Source organism: Eleginops maclovinus, chromosome 11 (assembly GCF_036324505.1).
Source record: "Eleginops maclovinus isolate JMC-PN-2008 ecotype Puerto Natales chromosome 11, JC_Emac_rtc_rv5, whole genome shotgun sequence".
Lineage (NCBI taxonomy): Eukaryota > Metazoa > Chordata > Actinopteri > Perciformes > Eleginopidae > Eleginops > Eleginops maclovinus.
Genome location: NC_086359.1, coordinates 25896592 through 25918099, shown reverse-complemented (window position 1 = coordinate 25918099; position 21508 = coordinate 25896592). Strand labels below are relative to the sequence as shown.

At 41.0% G+C, this 21508-nt stretch overlaps 1 protein-coding gene across 10 annotated transcripts in view; it reads left to right on the top strand.

Annotated features, from left to right (window-relative positions):
• amot (angiomotin) overlaps positions 1–21508 on the top strand; it is a 72075-nt gene that overhangs the window by 35143 nt on the left and 15424 nt on the right. For 7 of the 10 annotated variants that reach the window (XM_063894368.1, XM_063894359.1, XM_063894361.1 and 4 more), the window contains 9 exons: positions 802–3584; positions 6261–7302; positions 9265–9877; positions 10240–10384; positions 14681–14773; positions 14910–15055; positions 15711–15860; positions 16573–16769; positions 17310–17438. In XM_063894368.1, coding sequence (XP_063750438.1) covers positions 3470–3584; positions 6261–7302; positions 9265–9877; positions 10240–10384; positions 14681–14773; positions 14910–15055; positions 15711–15860; positions 16573–16769; positions 17310–17438 — 2630 coding nt within the window. In that variant the 5' untranslated portion in view covers positions 802–3469. The remainder of the gene's footprint in view (positions 1–801; positions 3585–6260; positions 7303–9264; positions 9878–10239; positions 10385–14680; positions 14774–14909; positions 15056–15710; positions 15861–16572; positions 16770–17309; positions 17439–21508) is intronic. The other 3 variants (XM_063894367.1, XM_063894360.1, XM_063894369.1) reach the window with 3 other exon arrangements.

Here is a 21508-nt window from a genome sequence, read left to right as displayed (position 1 = left end):
ATTGGAGAAAATAATAAATCATTATTATTAAGGGTCCTTCTAATACTGATGACAAAAAATTATATGACATAAGAACGTATGCCAGTCATGTCTTTTAAATTGGAATTTACACTATATCATGAAACAGTTATTAGTCACATTGTTTGTCTCAATATAATATGTTTGAATAGATTAATTATCTGTGTGCGAATGTGTAATTTGTAAATGTTTATAACCTCCCACAAATGCAAAATAAAGATTTGTAAACTCATTACATTTTTAGCAAATATAATATATCTGCAAATACGCAAACAAATGTCACATATAAAAAGAAAATATGTGAATAATACAATAATACATTTACAAACAAACACAACTTGTCGATATCTTTCTTACATTAACAACTTCTGATCATATATTTGTTAATCCTGTTTGTATTTATGGATGGAAAAAAGCATCATCTTCATTTTGTTGAAATTGTTGCAGGGATAAGAACAAATCCACAGGCCGTTGGCCCTTGCAAATTTCTTTATCTTAACTATTCTAATCCTCTGCCCTCTTGTTCAGCTTTTCATGAACGTCACCTTTATCTTTAGAAAGCCATTCTTGTGATCGTTCCACACTCCTCAGTCTTTCATCAAACTTGTTCAGTCCACATCTGGCAGTATGAATCTCCTGTTATAGATTCTTTACTACAGTTAGATTCTTAAATGCATATACAGTACATGCACTCGAGAACGTTTGTGGGCTTTTTACCAAAGCTTAGCTTCTCATGTGGTTCTTTGTGGCAGTTAAAATTAACCAGTTTTATTTCATCTGCAGAGAGACACCGACCATTTCCTCTACATCTTGGGCCTCCTTGAGAGCGTGCTGAGCCTGCAGGGAGTCAAGAACCAGGAGTTGTTCAACGTGCCACCACAAAACTACAATTCCCTTAGACGAGTCAACCTCCACCACAACAACATCATCAGCCCCATCTTACTGCTAACCATAAGGAAGCCCCACCCCTTGGGTCTGCCCTTGCATCACAACATGAGCAGCTGTTGCCACTGAGCACAGTGAGAGCAGCCATACAGGTAGGTATAAGAGGGAGAAGTCTTGGGAAATGAGTTTGGCTAAGGAAATATAGGGAGGGGGAGGCAAAAAGGAAAGAGGGTAGTCTGAAGTAGGTATAAGAGGATGTAAGAGTGGGAGATAGTCAAGAGAACAGAGACGCTTGAACGATATTATACATTTCCATAAATTGTTAGTTTAGCAGATTGTGTGTACTTATTAAGAAAAATTGCATGGCGATACTTGTCAAAACAGTAGTGAACACACAATGTCATATGATGATGAAAAAAAGTCATTCACAGCATACAAGTCATTGTTTATAACATCTTAATTGTTAAAGGAAAAGTCATATCTCAAAATACACAACCCAGGACATGTTTATTTTATCATTTCATATTTTATACATTGAAGGTAAAATATGAATTGTTTGGCCTCATATATATGCACAGTCCTGTAAACTGCTTTAACACCATCTCGTTTATGTTGATGTGTCAAAAAATGCAGCAATGGGCCAATAAAGGCAGTCAAGAAGACTGCAAGCTAATCAACATGGATGTAAACAATGCAACATTTAAAAGACTTGAAAAGGAGCAAGCTTTGCAAGTGTTTGATTTTGAAGGTACACTCTTTTATACTTTTGGCAGGCCCAACAAACTGATGATTATAAACAAATATTGTTGATATTCTCCAACAGATACTTTTAATAATCAGAGCTTTTTAAAGTGTCAGATTAATGCTCTGCTATAATTGGCTGATGGTCATTCTAATGTGCAGCATGTAGGAGATCACATGTGTTCCGGTATTCTTTACGTGTGACACCAATGACTAAATTATGCTTATATTCAGTTCGTATTAAAATGACATCATATTAACACCATACTATATAATTTTATATACTATCATTCCCTATTCTGAATGACTGAGGTCCATATCATGAATATTTTCGTTCACATGAATGCGCTTAGCCGTTATTATTTCACATAACAAAAAGCAAGCAAATGGCAGTGACAATTCAGCGAGTCACTGCTTTCCTCATACCAGCATCATCTGTCATGACATTTGATCCTTTCTCAACTCTTATTTAATATCTGTTGTGTTTGTTGTTTGCTTGATTGTTTATTTTTTCCTCTGTCCACCTTTTTTCCTGTTGCTGGCTGTGAAGAGGGCAAGTCAGAGAGAAGATTTTGGGCATGCACTGCAGGATATGGCTATTGAAGTATGTGGGAGGGAGTATGCGTCTATGGCAGGGGTGTCCAAACTATGAGTACCACCTTTCATCTCCCGCTTCCTGTAGTAACCGTTAAGGATGACATTGACCAGTTTCTTTGATATGTTTGGATGTTCATTAAATGTTACTTGTATAAGGCTCTGGGATTTCAGTGAAGTCTGTCCTGCTTGAACAGATTTGTTTTTGAGCTTCTCATGAGCGGAACCACACTGCCTAACAACAATGCATATTGCTGCAGTAAATGGTTAATGCATTACTTGAGTGTATTGACAGTGTACCATCACCAGCCCTTACAGAGTTCACTGAAAGCTTTCTCTGCATTTTTCACTCTGGTATTCAGTTCCTGTTTGACACATTTGGTTTAGGAAGGGGGGTTATTTAGGAATCAGTACCACCAAATAACATTTCTGTCTGACTGGTGTCCTTTTCAGTGATTGCTGAACAGTCAGATATTGGTTATCAGATCTTTCCAATTGGAAGTCGTTTTGCTGATCTATTGGAACAGCAACTTGCATATACAGTACATCAAGCCCGGAGTGTGTGGGTATTCCACCTGCTATTCTATTTAATATATGTGCCACGGCTTAAGTGCAAATGAGCTAAATGAAGTGGAAAACGATTAATTAAAAACTCCCAGCTAATCATATCACTAGTCCTATAGCTCTTAAACAGCTGAGGCAATCAGTGTAGCATCATAATGATGACTCATTTCTTTCGAGGAATTCATGTTGTCTGAGTGGTGCAGAAAAGAGTCAACACAGCAACACACATTTTAAACAGAGGCAGATGGTGTGCTTTTTTATTATTTATTTATGTGACAAAACATTTTCATCAGACTGGATTTCATAAAGCATGTGGTTTTCCTTGCAATTATCCTAAAGTTGCATTCTGACAATTTTTTTATTGAAATCTTTAGGAGTGAAGCTTAACCATTGGATCATACAACATGGAAGCTTTTAGAAAATCAGTCTTCTATTGTAGAAATTGATTTTCTAAACAGAGGAACTAATAGTACTTGCTTTGTATTCATTTGCTTACGTATGTCATGGAAGATAAAACATCTCAAAATGAAAAGTTACATATTGTATGCTGTTTGTTTAGTTTTCATTTTTTCCATTGATATGATCTTCATTGGGTGTCAGTACTAAATTCCTTTTTTTTTTTTTTTATGTCTCTTCAGTTTTCAGATAATTGACCATTTGCTGACATATGGCCAAAGCTAATGCTTCTCCTTTTGTCTTATATGATTTTATTTACTTACAGATGTTTCGGAAAAAAGCATCTTCCTCCTTGAGAATGAGAAGAATAACAGAAAGCACTAGATGTAATGATGAATTTTTTTCTTTCCTCATTAGAAAAAGGTGTATCAGTGTTCAGTTGGTCAAATTTAGTGTTGTCAAAGAAACCACACTGCATTGCAGCACAACACTCCCTAAAATATAGACAAATGATAAAAAAAAACATGTAGTCAGATGAGTAAAATAACGACTTTTCACTTTAGTTACTGAGGTTTGACTCAGTATGAACATATCCTTTTTGATTAACATCTTTCACAACAAATAATTCCCAGGTGGTTTACATTTTGACAACATTGGATGTGCAACGGAGAACACATTGCTTCTGTCTTAAACCCTGTATGAATAATGACACCCAAATTTCTTTGGGTCAGCTTAGATAATTCCCAAGTCACTGGGGTTTGTTTACCTTGCTTTCATGCAATGAATAACAATCTTTACAATAAAAAAAAAAAAATCTAATTTCCCTGTTGTTTTGTGAATGGGTGAATGCATTCAAATCGGACAGTCTTACTAAAAGCAGTGATTTGTAACTGTGTTGTCATATTTTCTCTAAAAACAAAACAAAGCTTTACTGATGACATTGGAACAATTGATATATCTCTGAGAAGCTCTGATCAAGGATGTAAAGATTACCTCCACCTGCTTTCCAGAGATTTGACATTGTCCCTGCCATGATAGTACATTTGAAGACAACTATGATAGCAATTATGATAACTAAAAAGATAATGTCTCAGATGGGCTGTCTTTCTGTGTTTTGTATGATTGAATCTTAAAAGGTTTTGTACTTTTGCTGTTTGTTATTGGCATACTGTAGGTCAAAAGTTATTAATATTTCATAGATTACATGTTAAATTCATACATCGAATGCCATTAACTTAAATAAAATAATCATTACTTGTAGCCCTATTGCGGTAGCAGACTTTCAAGTGGAGATTTTCAGACGGGACAATGTCTTTTGCGAAGAAAATTAGATTTTCATGCCTAAAACGACACTATGAATGAAAATAAAAAGTAGTGATGCCATTCTCAGCAAATTACGTTAAACCAAGTCAAAATATGAATAATTAGAAAGCAGCTTTGGCTATTTTATTTTGCATTCATATAGGATACCTTTAACCACTATAGCTGAATAGTTGGCAATTGCGATATTTGCACATATCAAAAATCTCTTATCAAATCTCAAACTTTTTTTTTTTTTATGTGGCCCTGTACTTCTGTCAAATAAAAAAATACTACACTTGGAATAGGATCTTATTCAAAATCTCCAAAACTCATTCAGAGTATTGTCATGTTCAGAATAATAGCATATAATTATTGTGCATGTTAACATGGTTGTTGTCAAGACAATCCAGATTAATGCTCAAAGGTTTTCTTTTATACTATGATGTGAAAATGGATTTACATTCAGTGTTGCACCATATAATGTTACAAAAATGCCGCTATTGTCCTTTTACTTCCAAAACCTATGAAATATGAGCCTTTTACGTAAGAACAATCAACAGGTAGCTATTTCTTTTACCACCATATCACAGTTTAGTTCAAACAAGGACAAACTGCCTTCCGCTACTTTGTTAATCTGCACTTTTCACTTTCACTAGTTAACCCTTCTTAAAGGTCTCCTATTATGCTATATTTGAACAATATATTGTAGGGCTATATCTATACAAAACATGTCGGTGAAGTGTTTTGATAAAAATACCAAACAGATCCCCATTGTAGCATGCCTCATCCCCCTCTATTTCAGCCTTTTCCTGAAGGGCTGATTCTGTGACTGTAGCTTTAAATGAACTAGCTGCTGCTGGCCACGCCCTATTTTGAGCGTCATGATCTCTCCTCTGAAGAGGGTTTTCTACCGGGAGAAACTCAGCTAAACGCTGCCGTGATTAAGCGCCATGTTATGTTCCAAACCACATCCAGCATTATTTCTGAAACACTTCTCAGTGTTTACCACTAGAACAGAGACATTATATAAACAGCAACTCTTAAGTCCCTCCTGCAGACATCCTGCTGAACACACACACACACACAGCTGGGGGGGGGGGATTCAGCTGCGACTGTATATGGCGGACGATAGGTTGGGACGTGTCACATGGGCGTGACGTTGCCAGGAGTTCAATGTAAAGCCAGCCCACATTTCCGATATGATGTCATATCGGCAGGAAATATGGATTAGCTCGTTTGTACCCCCATTTTTAGAGATGAGGGTAAGGAGGAAAAGAGAGAGGGTTGTATTTTCTGACATTGTGTGATTCCCCTTACACACCGGGGACACATATTTATGTATAAAAGACAGCAAAAAGTGAGTTTTGCATAATAGGAGACCTTTAAGTACAATTGTCATTACAAGGATTTCAGAATTTCCATTCTCTGGTCTAAATTGTAAGACCTAATGTATGTTTCTGTTTGTGATCTGGGTTTGAGGTTTCAAGGTGTTTTTGAGGGTTTGGCTGTGCAGGTTTGTGCAAAAAAAATGTTTTTCTACAAGTGGGATAGGGATGGTGGTGGATGGTCCATGTGCATGTTTGAAATTAGTACTTTCTATCCCATTGCTTTTGTTTGGTTTCTTCCCTAGTTATTCTGAATTACCTTACTATTTCTGTGTTTTTTGTCACCCACTTCAATTGTTTTTCTTTGAATTGCTTCACATGGTCAACATTATTAAACTGTTTCTCTCATCTCTTTGTCAAAAATGTAAATCTCAGGGAGTATTGACCGTGGCCGAAGCCTGTCCTTCCATGAGGTTCGTAGCAAGCGTGAGGCAGAGATGAGGGCCGCTGCAGAGGAGTCGTCCAGCACCAACAATGTAGGAGGTGGAGGAAACACTGTCCTGCAGCGCCTCCTGCAGGAGCAAATGAACCGGAATTACGTGCTGCAACAACATCAGCAACAACAACAACAACAACAACAACAACAACAAGCACAACAACAAGCAGGGGGAGGAGCAGGAGGTGGAGGAGGTTATGTGGTACAGGGACAGGTAGGCCCCTCTGATGATCACTCCATGACCCCCCACATTGCCCGTCAGGAGCCCCAGGGACAGGAGCTGCAGACGGACAACGGCCTTGAGAAGCTGGGCTCCACCAGAGTAGGAGGAGGGGGTGGAAGCAGTGGAGGGGGCGGATGTTTGGGGACTGTAGGTGGAGGAGGAGGCAGCAGTGGATGTGTTGGAAGTGTCCAAGGGCAGTGTCCGAACCCTGAGGACCTCCCTACGTATGAAGAAGCCAAAGTGCAGTCGCAATACTTCCGTGGCCATGGTCCTCCTTCTCATCAGCAAAACAACCAGCTCCAGCAGCCCCCTCTTTCGGCCTCGGCGGGTACTGCCTTCTACGTCACTGGGGTGACCAGCACCAAGGTTCGCACAGAGGGTCGGCCCACAGTTCAGCGGGTGAGTGGAACAGGGAGGGTGCACCAGGACGACGGGCTGAAGGATCTAAAGCAAGGACATGTTCGGTCTCTCAGCGAACGACTAATGCAGCTCTCCCTGGCCACTAGCGGTGTAAAGGCCCACGCTCCTGTCACTAGTGCCCCACTCTCTCCACAGCTGCCCCCGCCAGGGCCACCGGGGGACTATTACAAGCCGCAGCATCGCGGCCCACCTCCAGACTACCCCTTCAAAGGAATTGGCTCACCTAGCAAGCAGCAGGAGCCTGGAGGGCATTTTTATCAGGAGCAGAGAGGCAGAGAGCAATCAAGGGAGGTGCTCCAAGTCCGATACCAGCCTCCACCTGAGTACGGCTCATTCAGGTAGGAACGCACGCACGCAGAGCCCCTCACCAACACCATTATACAAAGTTAAAAGTGCTTAGGTTATTAATAGTTTTGAATTAATACTGCAACAGTTAATTAAATGGGCGACTGTGGCTGTGAGGGAGTGCGGTCGTCTTTCAACCAGAAGGTTGTTGGTTCGATCCCAGCCCGTGAACATGTCGATGTGTCCTTGGGCAAGATTCTCAACCCTGAGTTGCTCCCGATGGCCAACGGTTTGTGAATGTATATAATTGTTAGCTTTCCTAGAGCAAATGGTACTGCTCTGTGTGAAGGAGGTGTGAATGGGTGAATGACTTATTAAAGCATAATGCATCACGTCTTTTGAGTGGTTGGCTCTATTTTGACTTCAGAGACTGAATTGATCCCCGGACACAGTGTCACGGATAAAGATTACACACAGCTCCATATGGAGTTTGATTGTCCTATCAGATTTGAATGCTGCTTCAGGGTTTGTTTCCACACTGACAAGGACAACATTAAGTAATAACATAACATAATACTTTTTTACAGGCAAGTTAAAATGATAAAAATAAACAAATAAGATTAAACAGCATTTCATAGTATCCCGAACCTGCATTTTAAAATCTGAAGAGGAATCCTGTTCGTCCTGTTTCACAGAAGTCTATTTACTTCAGGGAACCAGATCCAACAGACATGAATACTGCAGGATTTAATCATCAGGGCAGGACGAGTCAGGACATGATATGCTTCATGGTGTTCCTTTGAGGGATAAATGCAGGAATGTTTGCTGTGAAAAAAACCCGTTGACAGCTGTTGTTTTCCAACCTTACAAACTGCATGAAATTGACTGGGCTAAAGGATGTTTTTTTAAAAGATTTGAATCAGCATTTTTTACATTTTGTAAACAATCACTGTTAAAAAGGTTTCCCCTCAGAGACACAAGAAACATCATTAAAACTATATTTTACTGACATTTTAGATTAAAAAAATATCAGATAATAATTAGTAATAATAAAAGTATCTGTATTTATTAAACATAAATGAAATGTCATGCCTACTGCCATTCCCAACTTAATTACTGGTATATGTTATGCAAACTAGAAATATTAGAAACATTTAGTTAGTACTTAGTGCTTTTATTATACCTGGGTTCTAGTGATACCAGAATTATCATTTTTATAAACATAGATGTTAACAAAAATGGCTAAGTTTGGTATAAATCTGATCCTGCAGCAGTTGGATGGATTGAAGTAAAAAACGCAAAACAGGGACAAAGGCTTCTGTGGTCCTCTTGAGCAAAGACCTCACACCCTTATGCTTCTTTGAATTTGTGTAGTGACACATACATGTCCATTGAAATCATGCAAGTCTTGTCACCTCGGACTGTGAGAAATTCCATTCAGTTGTCACTTTATTTGGAACGCCAGTGTAATCTTTCAAGTCTACCCTTTCTTTTTGTTGACATGTTTGGAAATGTATTAATTTCCCTATATGTTTATTACAGAGGTCATAGTTAAGGGTAATGTATAATGCATAATGAAGCATTACATTCTGTGAACATGTTTTTTCTGATGTTTTATTCCACTTCCACTTCATCACTACATGCATAAACACCTCTAATGCAGTCCAGTAACACCCACCAACCCCAAGTATGACCTACTTGGGGCTGTAAGACCTAAATTCAAAAAATATAATTTAAGTAACACTTAGGCAGTTTCAAAAACAATTAAGGCAACGGTGGACAGGGGGACACTAGCTGCATATTGGGAGAGCAGGGCACAGTGTTGGGAGGTGGGCAGCCTGTATGGCTCTGTGTTGTGTTCAACATAAAAGTAAACAACGAAAAAGCATCCACGGGATGCTATAGCTAGGGAAATTAATATAAATGATTAAGTTAGCCACTAACACTAAACAAATTACTGTTATGACTGGTGTTGTTTCTGTAAATGTCTATTCACAAAGCTGATCTTTCCGCAGGTCCAGTAAGGAGGGTTCAGTTCATTTCCAGAGGCCCCTTCATCAGCACAGTCCCACCTCCTCTGTCACCTCTGTGGGATCCTTATCCCGTACCCAGTGTTCCACCCTAACCAGCATGCTCAGTGCCTCCCACTCATCCCATCCCTCCTTCCCTTACCAGCAGCCCCAGAACCAGGGAGATACCTTCCCTAGCCCTGGGCCCCGCAGTCCACAGGGTCCCAGCTCCCACCAAGCAGGTGAGCCCTTTATCATGGGTCCCATTCATCAAACACCAAGAAGTCATGGTTTCCCTCATGACCCGTACGGCTCCACTCCCAGGATGTACCATCAGCAGCCTCAGCAGCCTCATCAGTGTCAGCAGCAGCAGCAGCAGCAGCAGCAGCAGCAGCAGCAGCAGCAGCAGCAGCAGCAGCAGCAGCAGCAGCAGTTCCAAGGACCTCCACTTCCCCACCCCGCACATTTCCCCCAACCACAAACCTACTCTCAACTGCAGGGGGAGCCTTTTGCTATGATGGTGCGAGCCCACCAGATGGTGGATGTGCTTACGGAGGAGAACAGAATGCTGAGGCAGGATATGGAGTCCTGCCGTGAGAAAGTCACAAAGTTGCACAAGGTAACAAAACAATGTTGTTATGAGTTGTGTTATTTCTTATTAGCAAAGTAGAGTCTAAGAAAAAGGAATGAAAAAAGTTCAGCTGTCTAGATTTAACCTGAATAATTTACTCAACCATTTTGTTTGAACAAACTGGATTTTGTTTTTATTGTGATCATTCTGTTAAGAATATTGGTTGAATAATGTATGAAATTACTCAATTAAAAGATCGAAGCTCAGGCTGTAGACAGCAAATATGTAGATAGTGTTTTGTAAATATTCAGCGGAGAAATAAATAATACAACATTTGGATTAAGTTTAACCCAGCTCGTTTATGCTTTTTTCCCTCTTTTTCTAATCATTGATCTTGTATCTTTTGGCAGTTGGAAACGGAGATCCAGTTGGTGTCAGAGGCATATGAAAACCTTTCCAAGTCTTCCTCCAAGAGGGAGGCCTTGGAAAAAACCATGAGGAACAAGCTGGAGCTGGAGGTCCGGCGGCTGCACGACTTCAACAGGGACCTCCGAGGTGAGAAAACGGAGAGGGGGGGTAACACTGCAATAACCGTCTTGCTGAACCTGATTGCAAATTCAACATAAAACTGCAATGGTAAAAATATTTTCAGCTATGTTTTTGTTTTTTTTTGCAGAAATTTAGAAAATAATTGTGAAGAGAGGCTAACCTGAGCAATAACAGTTCATGGCGAGTACAGTGAAGACAAGTTGTAATGAGCAGTAGCACTGAGCAAAGTGACTTGAACTCGACCACACACTTATAAAAAACATACACTATATAAAGTCAGGCAACATTAACCAGGCTCAGTGTGATGCTGTTTATTTTTACCTTACTTTAATGACCATCCGTTCGCTGTTATTGATCATTCTGAAGAGCAGGCAGACGTTTTCCTGTTGTTTTGCAATATAGCAGCTATCGGGTGGAATTAATACATGGCCTACACAGGTTGCCATGTCCAACTATCACAAGTAGAATCATAATGAAAAATATTCCGGTAAAATATGGCCGTAGAGGACTTCCGGCTATGATGGCGAGATGAGCAGTAGTGTAATATGTGAGCTCCCAGAAAGGTCGGACATTTTCCCCATTTCAGAGAACTCAACACGACTATTTTATTATAAATGTTATGGGGAAATATAAACTAAGGAAAACTAAGTGCACAGTAAGTCAAACCAGCACGAACATTGGGAAGAAATGGAACGGGTAAAGCTAATCAGTTAGTGGACATCTAGCATGCTAGCATGAATGCTATCCATGCTGAAATAAAGGCAGGACACACGGACACGAAGAAGGAACTAAACTGTTTCTCTGAAACAATTAGACGAGACATGAAGGAAGAGCTCAGGATTTTTAAAGAAGAAGTTAACCAAAAGCTGAGTGGGATCGGGGTAAAACTGAAAAACACAGAAGCCAGGATGGACGAAGTACAAAACCGAGTGGCCGAGACTGAAGAGTAAAATGCTAACACAAAGGATGTGCATCTTCAAACTTTGCAGGAACAAGAGCGCATTCATTCCAATGTATTGGAATTAGAAGCACGTTCCCGCAGAAATAATCTCCACATTTTTGTAATCCCCAAGGGGGAGGAGGGGGACAATGCGTGTCATTTGCGAGTTATCTCTCCCGGAAGTTGACTTTAACATACAACGCTGTCACAGATCACTCTGGCAAAAACCACCGCCCCAAGACCACGATGCTTACTTCCTCGCCTACAGAACCAAAGAACTGGCGCTGAACACTGCAGAATGAAAGAGGTACATCCCAAAGGACAGAGAGTTTATTCCGACCATGATTACCCAGTAGAAATAATGAAGAAAGGAAAGGAAAACGCCCCCCTGAGGAAGGTGTTAAAAGAAAAGGGACTAAACTACAAGTCTTAACTACCTAAAACATACAATAATGCAAAGGAAGCGACCAAGGACATGCAGAGGAAGGGGATTTTGTCGGCTGATGAAGAAACCAATGTGAGTACAACACCCATCTGCACACCCCAGGCTGGTGCAGCCGCGACACACCGCGGGAAACTGGAGGAGAACTCATGGGAGATCCGCGGGCCTGCATCACATCGTAGCCAGACCACAGACGTTGAGCAATTCCGAGAGAAGCTCCGCAGGTTTCAACATTCTCTTATGCTCAGGGAGAGAGGCTTAAGGTGCATCCATGAGTAGACCACAAGGTCAGAGACAATTACTAAATTAATAAATAAATAAAAACACCTGAAACAGTAGGTTGCACTGGTAAGGCCCGTCGCATTTTCAATGAATGACATACTAATGTATATGAGTTTTTGATAAAGTGTTCTATGGTCAGTATTGTCCGAATGTTAGACCTGTTGGTTATAGAAATAATCGTTCTTAGTTTAAAGTACTATAAGTATTCCCAAGACTGCACAATCTGGGGGATTGAAACTACAACAATCATGTGCTCTGATAACACTCATATGAGGAAATCAGCGCGCACCAGGAGGCGCCCTTCAGCAGGAGGCCTCCCCTCCCTCTTCAGAAGTAGCCTTTATACTTCACTATTGGAGGTCATTTTGGTTTGGTTGTTTTATTGTGTTGCACAGGTGTTTTTTGTTTACATGTGCAGGTCAATGGAGGAGCGTTATATATACAAGACTAAAGGGATAGAATGTTAAACCAGGAGTACAACGTAATAACTTTAAATGTTAATGGACTGCAAAATCCCATCAAAAGGCAAAAATGAATAACTAAGATGAAAAGAGAAAAACAACAGATCATCTTTTGGCAGGAGACTCATCTTTGCGATAAGGAACACAAGACGTTTAAACTTTTCGGTTATAAAAATAACTACTCCTCTCTTACAAACATGGACAAGCAAGGGGGGTAGCCATATTAATTTCAAATAAAGTAGTATTCCAACTCTCTGAACAGATAACAGATACAGAGGGAAGATACATCTTAGTTAAAGGGTTATATTGATCATAATCGGGTTACGCTATTAAACGTGTACAGACCCCCAGGTAATGCAAAAATACTTAAGGAAAATATTTGACATAATTGCTGAAGAGACCTCAGGATTTCTCATTTGTGGTGGGGACTGGAATATACAATTAGAACCCTCCCTTGACTTCTTTAATCTAACAAAGATAATAAATCCTGAGACAATCACAGTTAAAAACTGCTTCTCGAAGCAGGAATGACAGATATCTGGAGGGAAATTCTGCCAACAGAAAGACATTTAACTTTTTTCTCCCACCCTCATAGTGTACATTCAAGAATTTACTATTTTTTCCTGTTTACCTGTGACAGACATAGAATCATAAAATGTGAAATAGGGGTTAAAGACATATCAGATAATGCAGGTGTAAAGTTATCCCTACATCCCGACACTGAAGTTAAAAATACTACATGGAGACTTAATACTAGCTTATTAAAGGTCTCCTATTATGCTATATTTGAACAATAAATTGTAGGGCCATATCTATACAAAACTTCTCTAGCAAGGAGTCCAGACGAAGTGGTGAGGTTATAATAATGCTGATTTATTTCCAGTTGTGGTAGGGATACACATTCTCAATTTTGAGGTCTCTGGGTTTAGTGAGAAACAGACTGCAATCAGGAGATACTGTCTTTCATTTCCACCCAGAGCCTCAACATGTGACATCACACAATATTTATACTTTGTGAAAGAGAAAAGGGGCAGTCCCTTATGACATGTTAAATGTATATTTTTGAGTGTGGTGGTGCGTGTTGGTGGACAGACAGAGTTCTTGCCTCTTGGATCCACGAGTTCCGGGTCCGCAGCCTGTTATTTAATCCTTCTCTACTCTTGCCATAACTCTCCTGTCATTTGTGAAGCATCCAGAAGTCTTCACTATCTCCTGCTGTCCCTCTCTCGGGCCTCTCTGCCTTCTCTCACAAAGGAATGGGCAGTTAATATTCACTGTGAACAAAGAAGCAAAATGCAGTTCCTTTCCTATGTTTTTAGCTCACCTTTAACTCTGTCATGAAGCTCACTTCTCTTCATAGTTTAAAACCCTCTTTGGTAGCATTTATACATAAACATGTCTTTATGAGCAAGCAATAATAATTAAATAATATCCCACACCAATTACTAAAGAAATGAAGGCGGATTTAAATAGATAGACCTTATTGCCTCTTGACTTGCACAATCGAATAGACATAATAAAATTAACATCTTACCTCAATTACTTTTTCTCTTTCAATCAATACCCATAGAAATAGCATCAAAAGGTTAGCGGTTAATGATGCTGAGCCGCATTAATAAACAATGAACCACGGCGCACTGAAGAAAAGTATAGGGTTGAAGAAGTAGTTCTTTAATTTAATCTGGCTGCCTATGACTAAAAGCAACACGATCCTCGACCCGACACAGTCCCCTATTCTTGTTGTGAGCGGCGTTGGGGAAAAAATCAGCGATGTCATAACGCAGCACCAGTCGGGCTCTTGGCGGTGGAAACATAACTGGGGCTAAAAATAATAAGAACCCTTTCGGAACCAGAATAGCACTAGCATGGAGCTAGAACTGGAACTGGTTTGGTCGAAAAGGGGCATGAGACAATGTGTTCTATTAGCTGAAACTACACAGCAAACACAAACATTTATCCTGTTTCCCTTCTTTTTTTCATGCTCATTAGCTTAGAAAATAGAAGGGAAACTGTGTGTGCGGGATGCAAACTTTTACCACTGATTGGGTTGAAGATGAATAAACACTCACTGCAGCTTTTCTTTCAGAGAGAGTTTAAAATAAAAATAAAGGGTTATAGAATATTTGTTTTGGAGTGGTTGTCCGAACTCTAAGCCTGTGTGTGCGTGTTTTGTCAAGATCGCATGGAGACGGCCAATAAGCAGCTTGCCTCTAAAGAGTGCGATGGCTCAGAGGACAACCGCAAAACCATATCCCAACTGCTCGCACAGAGTGAGTACCACACACACAAACACACACACCCAGAGCCTGGGACATTTAACATGCCACTCCTCAAAGCAATAATAATAATAATAAATTAATAATAAGCAATATTTAGGAAAGTCATTGTATTGTACCTGTGTTCAAGATAAGGAGACGCTCCGTGAGAAGGAGAAGCTGGAGATGGAGATGAACGCATTGCGCTCCGCCACGGATGACCAGAGGAGACACATCGAGATCAGAGACCAGGCGCTCAACAACGCACAGGCTAAAGTGGTCAAGCTGGAGGAGGAGGTAAGAGCATAGCACTCTTACTGAAGTTAATCCTGTCGGTTGAATTTACGCTAGTTGCCATTTAATTTGAATCAGGAAATCCAAAATCCATTTATTTTCTCATAGTGTTGCAGAGGGGATGGAGACGAGAACTGTGCACGATAAATCAAATCTTCTGCTTTAGGTGTCTTTAGCATGTCTTCTTATACTAGTAATAAAACTCCATAAATCTTTACTAAGACTTGGTTAACTCCTTAAAGGTGCCCTATTATGCAAAATGCACTTTTTGCTGTCTTTTATACATAAATATGTGTGTAAGGAGACTCACAAAGTGTGAAAATACAACCCTCTCGGTTTTCCTCCTTACCCACATCTCTAAAAAAAAATGTAGTTAAGATTAAGCTGATCACTAGTTGTTTTTAACTGCTGTAACATTTGTAACTGGTTCCCATGGATGTACAAAATGTATTTTTTATATTTCTAAAGTATTTGTAAAAAGAATCTAACTGAAGCCCTACCACTAAGAAAGCTTTTGAGATTTCCTCATCTTGGAATCCTTATATCTTGACACAATATGTGTTAAACATGTCGAGTAGGCTTTGTTAGGGCGAAATAGCAGATCAGGAGTACAATAATGAAAATATTGTCTTTCCTCCCTTTCTCCCTCTATACACAGCTAAAGAAGAAGCAGGTTTATGTTGAGAAGGTAGAGAGGATGCAGCAGGCTCTGGCTCAGCTCCAGGCAGCCTGTGAGAAAAGAGAACAACTCGAGCATCGACTTCGAACGAGACTGGAGCGAGAGCTGGAGTCGCTACGCATGCAGCAGGTAACTGCCATCCGGAGCAAAGAAGAGGCCCTGCCTAATTAACACAAATGATTAGATTACCATACATTTGGGCAAAAAACTGTTATTGATGTGAATATAATAGTCAACCAATAATTATTGCCTGAGTCAGTGCTGCCGTTTTCCTACGAGTCTGAGAAAGGAACACACGTGGTCAGGGAAAATTAAGCTCTGTGTTTTGCATTGATGCCGCATTCGGGAAGCTGCGCTCCGATGCTGTGGATATGAAAGAGACTTTTTTCTTGGCAGAGTTTTCATGTCACCGTGTGGGGCTCGTCCTTTACACTTTCAGAATTATCCCCAAAAAAGATTTCCTGCCTGACAAAATTAACTGAATGAGCAGGCACAGCTCTGAATGAACTGTGAGGGGGTTCGCACCGCATGGAGGGTTTTTTTCCTTTGACTAATAGACTAATGAAAAATGTGTTGAATAATACCTTTTTAAGTCGACTTTTTGTGGGCAGCCTTAATGGATTTTCAGATGACCGTACACAATAACTTGAATCAAAATGTACAGTTAAAATGTAAATACAATTCAGTTAGTATGTATGTTAGAAGAAAAACAATCACACAAAAACATATGAGGCCATATCAGCAAATTACTACATTTGAAAGATAACATAGCTATCAATATATTAAAAGTGGGTCTTTGGTCTCCTTCATTATTTCTGCTTCCCCTGTTTGTCCCTCCAAGCGTCAGGGAGCAACTCAAAGCAGTGGAGCAGTATCATCAGAGTACAACGCCACAGCGCTGATGGAGCACCTGAGGGAGAAGGAAGAGCGCATCCTTGCTCTGGAGGCCGACATGACCAAATGGGAACAGAAGTACTTAGAGGAGAGCGTGATGAGGCAGTTTGCCCTGGATGCTGCTGCTTCTGTGGCTACTCAGAGGTATATGTGCAAGACAGTTGTTGACATTTCTCCATATGGCCAAGGTTGGTTTATTTTTAACGCAGAAGCTAAATTAAATGTAGGTTGTGGTCCCTATATGCTACATACTTAAGTTGAGTCTTACAGCCTGAGAAAATTAGCTATTCTGTCTGGTGGTATGGCAGCCGAAACAGTATCGGTTGCCAGACGGCAGCAAGGTGAATTGCTCTTTAACACCCTTTGTGCTTTTGGCAAGCTACTTACCTTTTGATGTTCTGGTTAGCTTTAATCAGGGGTGCAGAGTTTGTAATGTTTACAGTAAGGATGCTTTCTTCGATTTTGCCTTCTTATGTTTATAAGTTGGCTGTTCTTAAAGTGCGTGTCTTTGCCTCCTAACAATACTTGTAATGTGGCCGTTGACAGTGGTGTTGATGGCAAACTTTGCAACAAAATACTCTTAATTAAGGTCATGTAAAGGTCAGCAATAAAGTGTGAAGTGCAGTGGATAAGCTACTTTTGAACTCTGATATTATTTAATGGAGGCTCTGTCCTGTTTGTCAGGGACACAGCTGCGTCAGTGATCAGCCATTCTCCCTGCAGCAGCTACGACACATCAGTAGAGGCTCGAATCCAGAAGGAAGAAGAGGAGATTCTGATGGCCAATCGCCGCTGTTTAGATATGGAAAGCAGGTAAAGCGATCTCCACATACATGCAGTCTTCCTGAGAGATAGATATGTATGTATAATTGCATTGAGTCAAATACCTGGTAAAAACTCCTTTCACCCAAGAAGGTAACATGATAATGTTAATAATACTCTTCTTTTAAGGACTGTCAACATTAATGCTCGTCATTAATCTTGAAACAGCGACACGTAAAAAAAAAAAAAACATCACCAAGTTTCACCCACAATTCCTCTAGTTTTTTTTTTTTAAATGAATTGCACCGCAGTGCAAAGACAGCAGAGTTGGCATTAACCACTGGACATCAGTTTCTAGTGGTAATGGCACTACTGCACTTGTTCGCTTTAGGTGTGGTGAAAACAGAGAAAAGGCATTTTCCTTAAGCATACGCTAGCTAGGTTGCACAGTAGTCGAAAATACAGGGTCACCACAGTAGGAACAGATAGTACTCGCAATATGAAAGCGGCAGCAAGAATACTACCATACAAGCATATGTGTAGTGCAGCTACGAGTATTTTAGACTGTAATTAGTAATGATTGGTCACAGATTATTATTGTGCTAAGGGTGATTACATTTTTTTATCTATTGAGCACCATTTCCGTCTAAGTTTGTTTGTTTTGTGAAAGCAAGTCAAACAACAGGAAATGGTGAGAGCGGATCTTTTCAGAATCAGAATCCCTTTATTGTTCCCACAGAGGGGACATTTAAATTTGCTACAGCAGCAACAGAGCCAAAGACAGCTTTACAAAAGAAAATATGCATTTAAAAAAAATGTTACGATAAAGAAAAAAACACAATTTACAAAATACACATCCTGAAGGAGACATAGCAGCCAGGTAATATTGCACAGTTGCTAATAATGGCATATAAAGCGGGTAAAATAAGTATTGAACATGTCACCATTTTTCTAAGCAAATATATTTCTAAAGGTGCTATTGACATAACATTTTTGTCAGATGTTGGTAACAACCCAAGCAATCCCCACATGTAAAGAAATCAAACCATAGATGTCCATAAATTAAGTTGTGTGTATTAAAATGGAATGGCATAGGGAAAAAGTATTGAAAACGTGAAGAAAGGGAGGTGCAAAAAGGCATGGAAAGCCAAGACACGAGCTGAAATCTTATATTAGTAATTACAAAGCAATCCTGCCCCTCAGTGCAAATAAATATCTGCTGAAAGATCTCATGATGGGTAAAAGTAAAGAGCTCTCTCAAGACCTCTCAAGACCTTCCCAACCTTATTGTTGCAAAACATACGGATGGCGTTACAGAAGGATTTCTAAACTTCTGAATGTCCCAGTGAGCACTGTTGGGGCCATAATCCGGAAGCGGAAAGAACATCATTTCACCGTAAACCAGCCACGACCAGGTGCTCCTCGCAAGAAAATAATTATCAGAAGAGTTTTCCAAGAACCAAGGACCACTTGTGGAGACCTTCAGAAAGACCTGGAATTAGCAGGTACATGTGTTTCAGAGAGAACTATAAGTAATGCACTCAACTGCTATGGCCTGTATGCACGCTCACCACGTAAGACTCCATTGCTGAAGAAAAAGCATGTTGAAGCTTGCTGAAAGTTTGCTGCACAACATTTAGACAAGCCTGTGAAATACTGGGAGAATATAGTCTGGTCAGATGATTCCAAAATTGAACTCTTTGGATGCCATAATACACACCATGTTTGGAGGTCAAATGGCACTGCACATCACCCCAGAAACACGATACCAACAGTGAAGTCATGGTGTGGGGCTGTTTCTCAGCATATAGCACTGGCAAACTTCATATAATTGAAGGAAGGATGAATGGAAAAATGTGAGACGTTCTTGATAAAAATCTACCAGGATGATGAAGATGAAACGAGGGTGGACATTTTCAGCAAGACAATGATCCCAAACACACAGCCAAGGAAACTCTCAATTGGTTTCAGAGAAAGAAAATAAAGCTGCTAGAATAGCCCAGCCTATCATCTGACTTGAATCCAATAGAAAATCTATGGAAAGAACTAATGATCAGAGTTCATAGAAGAGGCCCACGGATCCTTCAAGACTTGAAGACTGTTTGTGTGGAAGAATGGGCCAAAATCACACCGGAGTAGTTTCTCCATACAGGACGCGTCTTGAAGCTGTCATTACCAACAAAGGCTAAATTTCAGTAAGCGTGTTCAATACTTTTTTCCCTGTGTCATTCCATTTTAATACACATAACTTAATTTATGGACATCTATGGTTTGATTTCTTTGCATGTGTGGATTGCATTTCTTGTTACCGACATCTGATGAAAATGTCATGTGAATAGCACCTTTAGAAATATATTTACTGAGAAAAATGGTGACGTGTTCAATACTTATTTTACCCACTGTATATGTTTATATATCACACATAAATTGTTAATGCAACTAGTCAGGTTTAAAAAAAAAATTTTTTATGTGTGCGGGGTCTACCGGGGCCACCGGGGCTGGTTGTAAAGTCTGAACGCTGCAGGAAGGAAGGACCTGCGGTATCTCTCCGTGAGACACCGCGGGTGCAGCAGCCTGTCACTGAAGGAGCTGCACAGTGCGGATAGGGTGTCCTTGAGGGGGTGGGACACATTGTCCAGCAAGGAGGACAGCTTGGCTGCCATTCTCCTGTCTCCCACCAACTCCACACGGTCCAGAGGACTCCCCAGGACAGAGCTGGCCTTCCTTATCAGTCTGTTCAGTCACTTCCTGTCAGCAGCCGAGATGCTGCAGCCCCAGCAGACCACACCATAGAAAATGGCTGTTGACACCACAGAGTCATACAAGGTCTGAAGGAGTGCCCCCTGCACCCCAAAAGACCTCAGTCTCCTCAGCAGAAAGAGTCTGCTCTGTCCCTCCTTGTAGAGAGCAGCAGAGTTGTCGGACCAGTCCAGTTTATTGTTCACTGTTGAGGCGGGGGGGGGGGGGGGGGGGGGGGGACCAAGGAGCTGGGAAGACCAGCTCCTTGGTCTTCCCAGCTCCTTGGTCTTCCCAGCTCCTTGGTCTTCCCAGCTCCTTGGTCTTCCCAGCTCCTTGGTCTTCCCTGCGTTGAGCTCTGTTACCAGAGGATGAAGTCCTGTGTCAGCTCTCTGTACTCCCTGTTGTCCTTGTTGTAGATGAGACGACGATGGCGGAGTCGTCAAAGAACTTCTGCAGGTGACAGGTCACCGTGTTTTGTGTGAAGTCTACAGTGAAGAGGGTGAAGAGAAATGGTGCCAGCAAATCTATTTAAGAAAATGTTCAAGTCGTTTGCCCACTGATGGACCTGGGAGTCCGGCTGTTTGTAGCCAGAGATGGTTTTTAGGCCTCTCCAGACTCCGCTGACGTTCCTCTGCTGCAGCTGTTCCTCCATCCTCTTCCTGTGTTGTTTTTCCCCTCTCTGATTTTCCACCTCAGCTCTTGCTGAGTAATCCTCAGCTCTTCTCTGCTGAATCTAAAGGCCCTCTTTGTGTCCTTCAGGAGAGCCTTTATTTCAGGGGTAATCCAGGGTTTGTTGTTTGGAACACGCCGTACAGTCCTGGTGGGTACAACGTTTTCCTCACAGAATTTAATATAGTCGGTAATGCAGTCAGTCAGGCTGTTGATGGCCTCCCCGTGAGAGTCAGTGAAAACATCCCACGCAGGAGTGTAGAAACTGTCTTTAAGGGCCTCTTCAGGCGCCTCAGACCACTTCTTCACGCTGCGTGTGGGCACAGGCTGTCTGTACACCAAGGGTTGATACACAGGCAGGAGGTGGACCAGGTTGTGGTCAGATCTGCCCAGGGGAGGAAGGGGTGATGAGCTGTAGGCCTCCTTGGTGTTGGCGTACAGAAAGTCCAGTGTTTTATTGTCTCTGGTGGTGCAGGTGAAATATTGTTTGAATGTGGGCAGAGTTTTTGAGAGGAGAGGTATGATTGAAGTCCCCAGAGATCAGGATGAGGGCTGTTGGGTGCTATGTTTGCAGTCTGCTAACAGTAGAGTTGATGACGTCACATCGACTCATGGACTCTGTCCTACGAGACCTGCCTTTTCTTTTTGTGTACTTGGACGACATCCTGGTAGCAAGCACGTCCAAAGCTCAGCATCTGGCGCACCTCAGAACA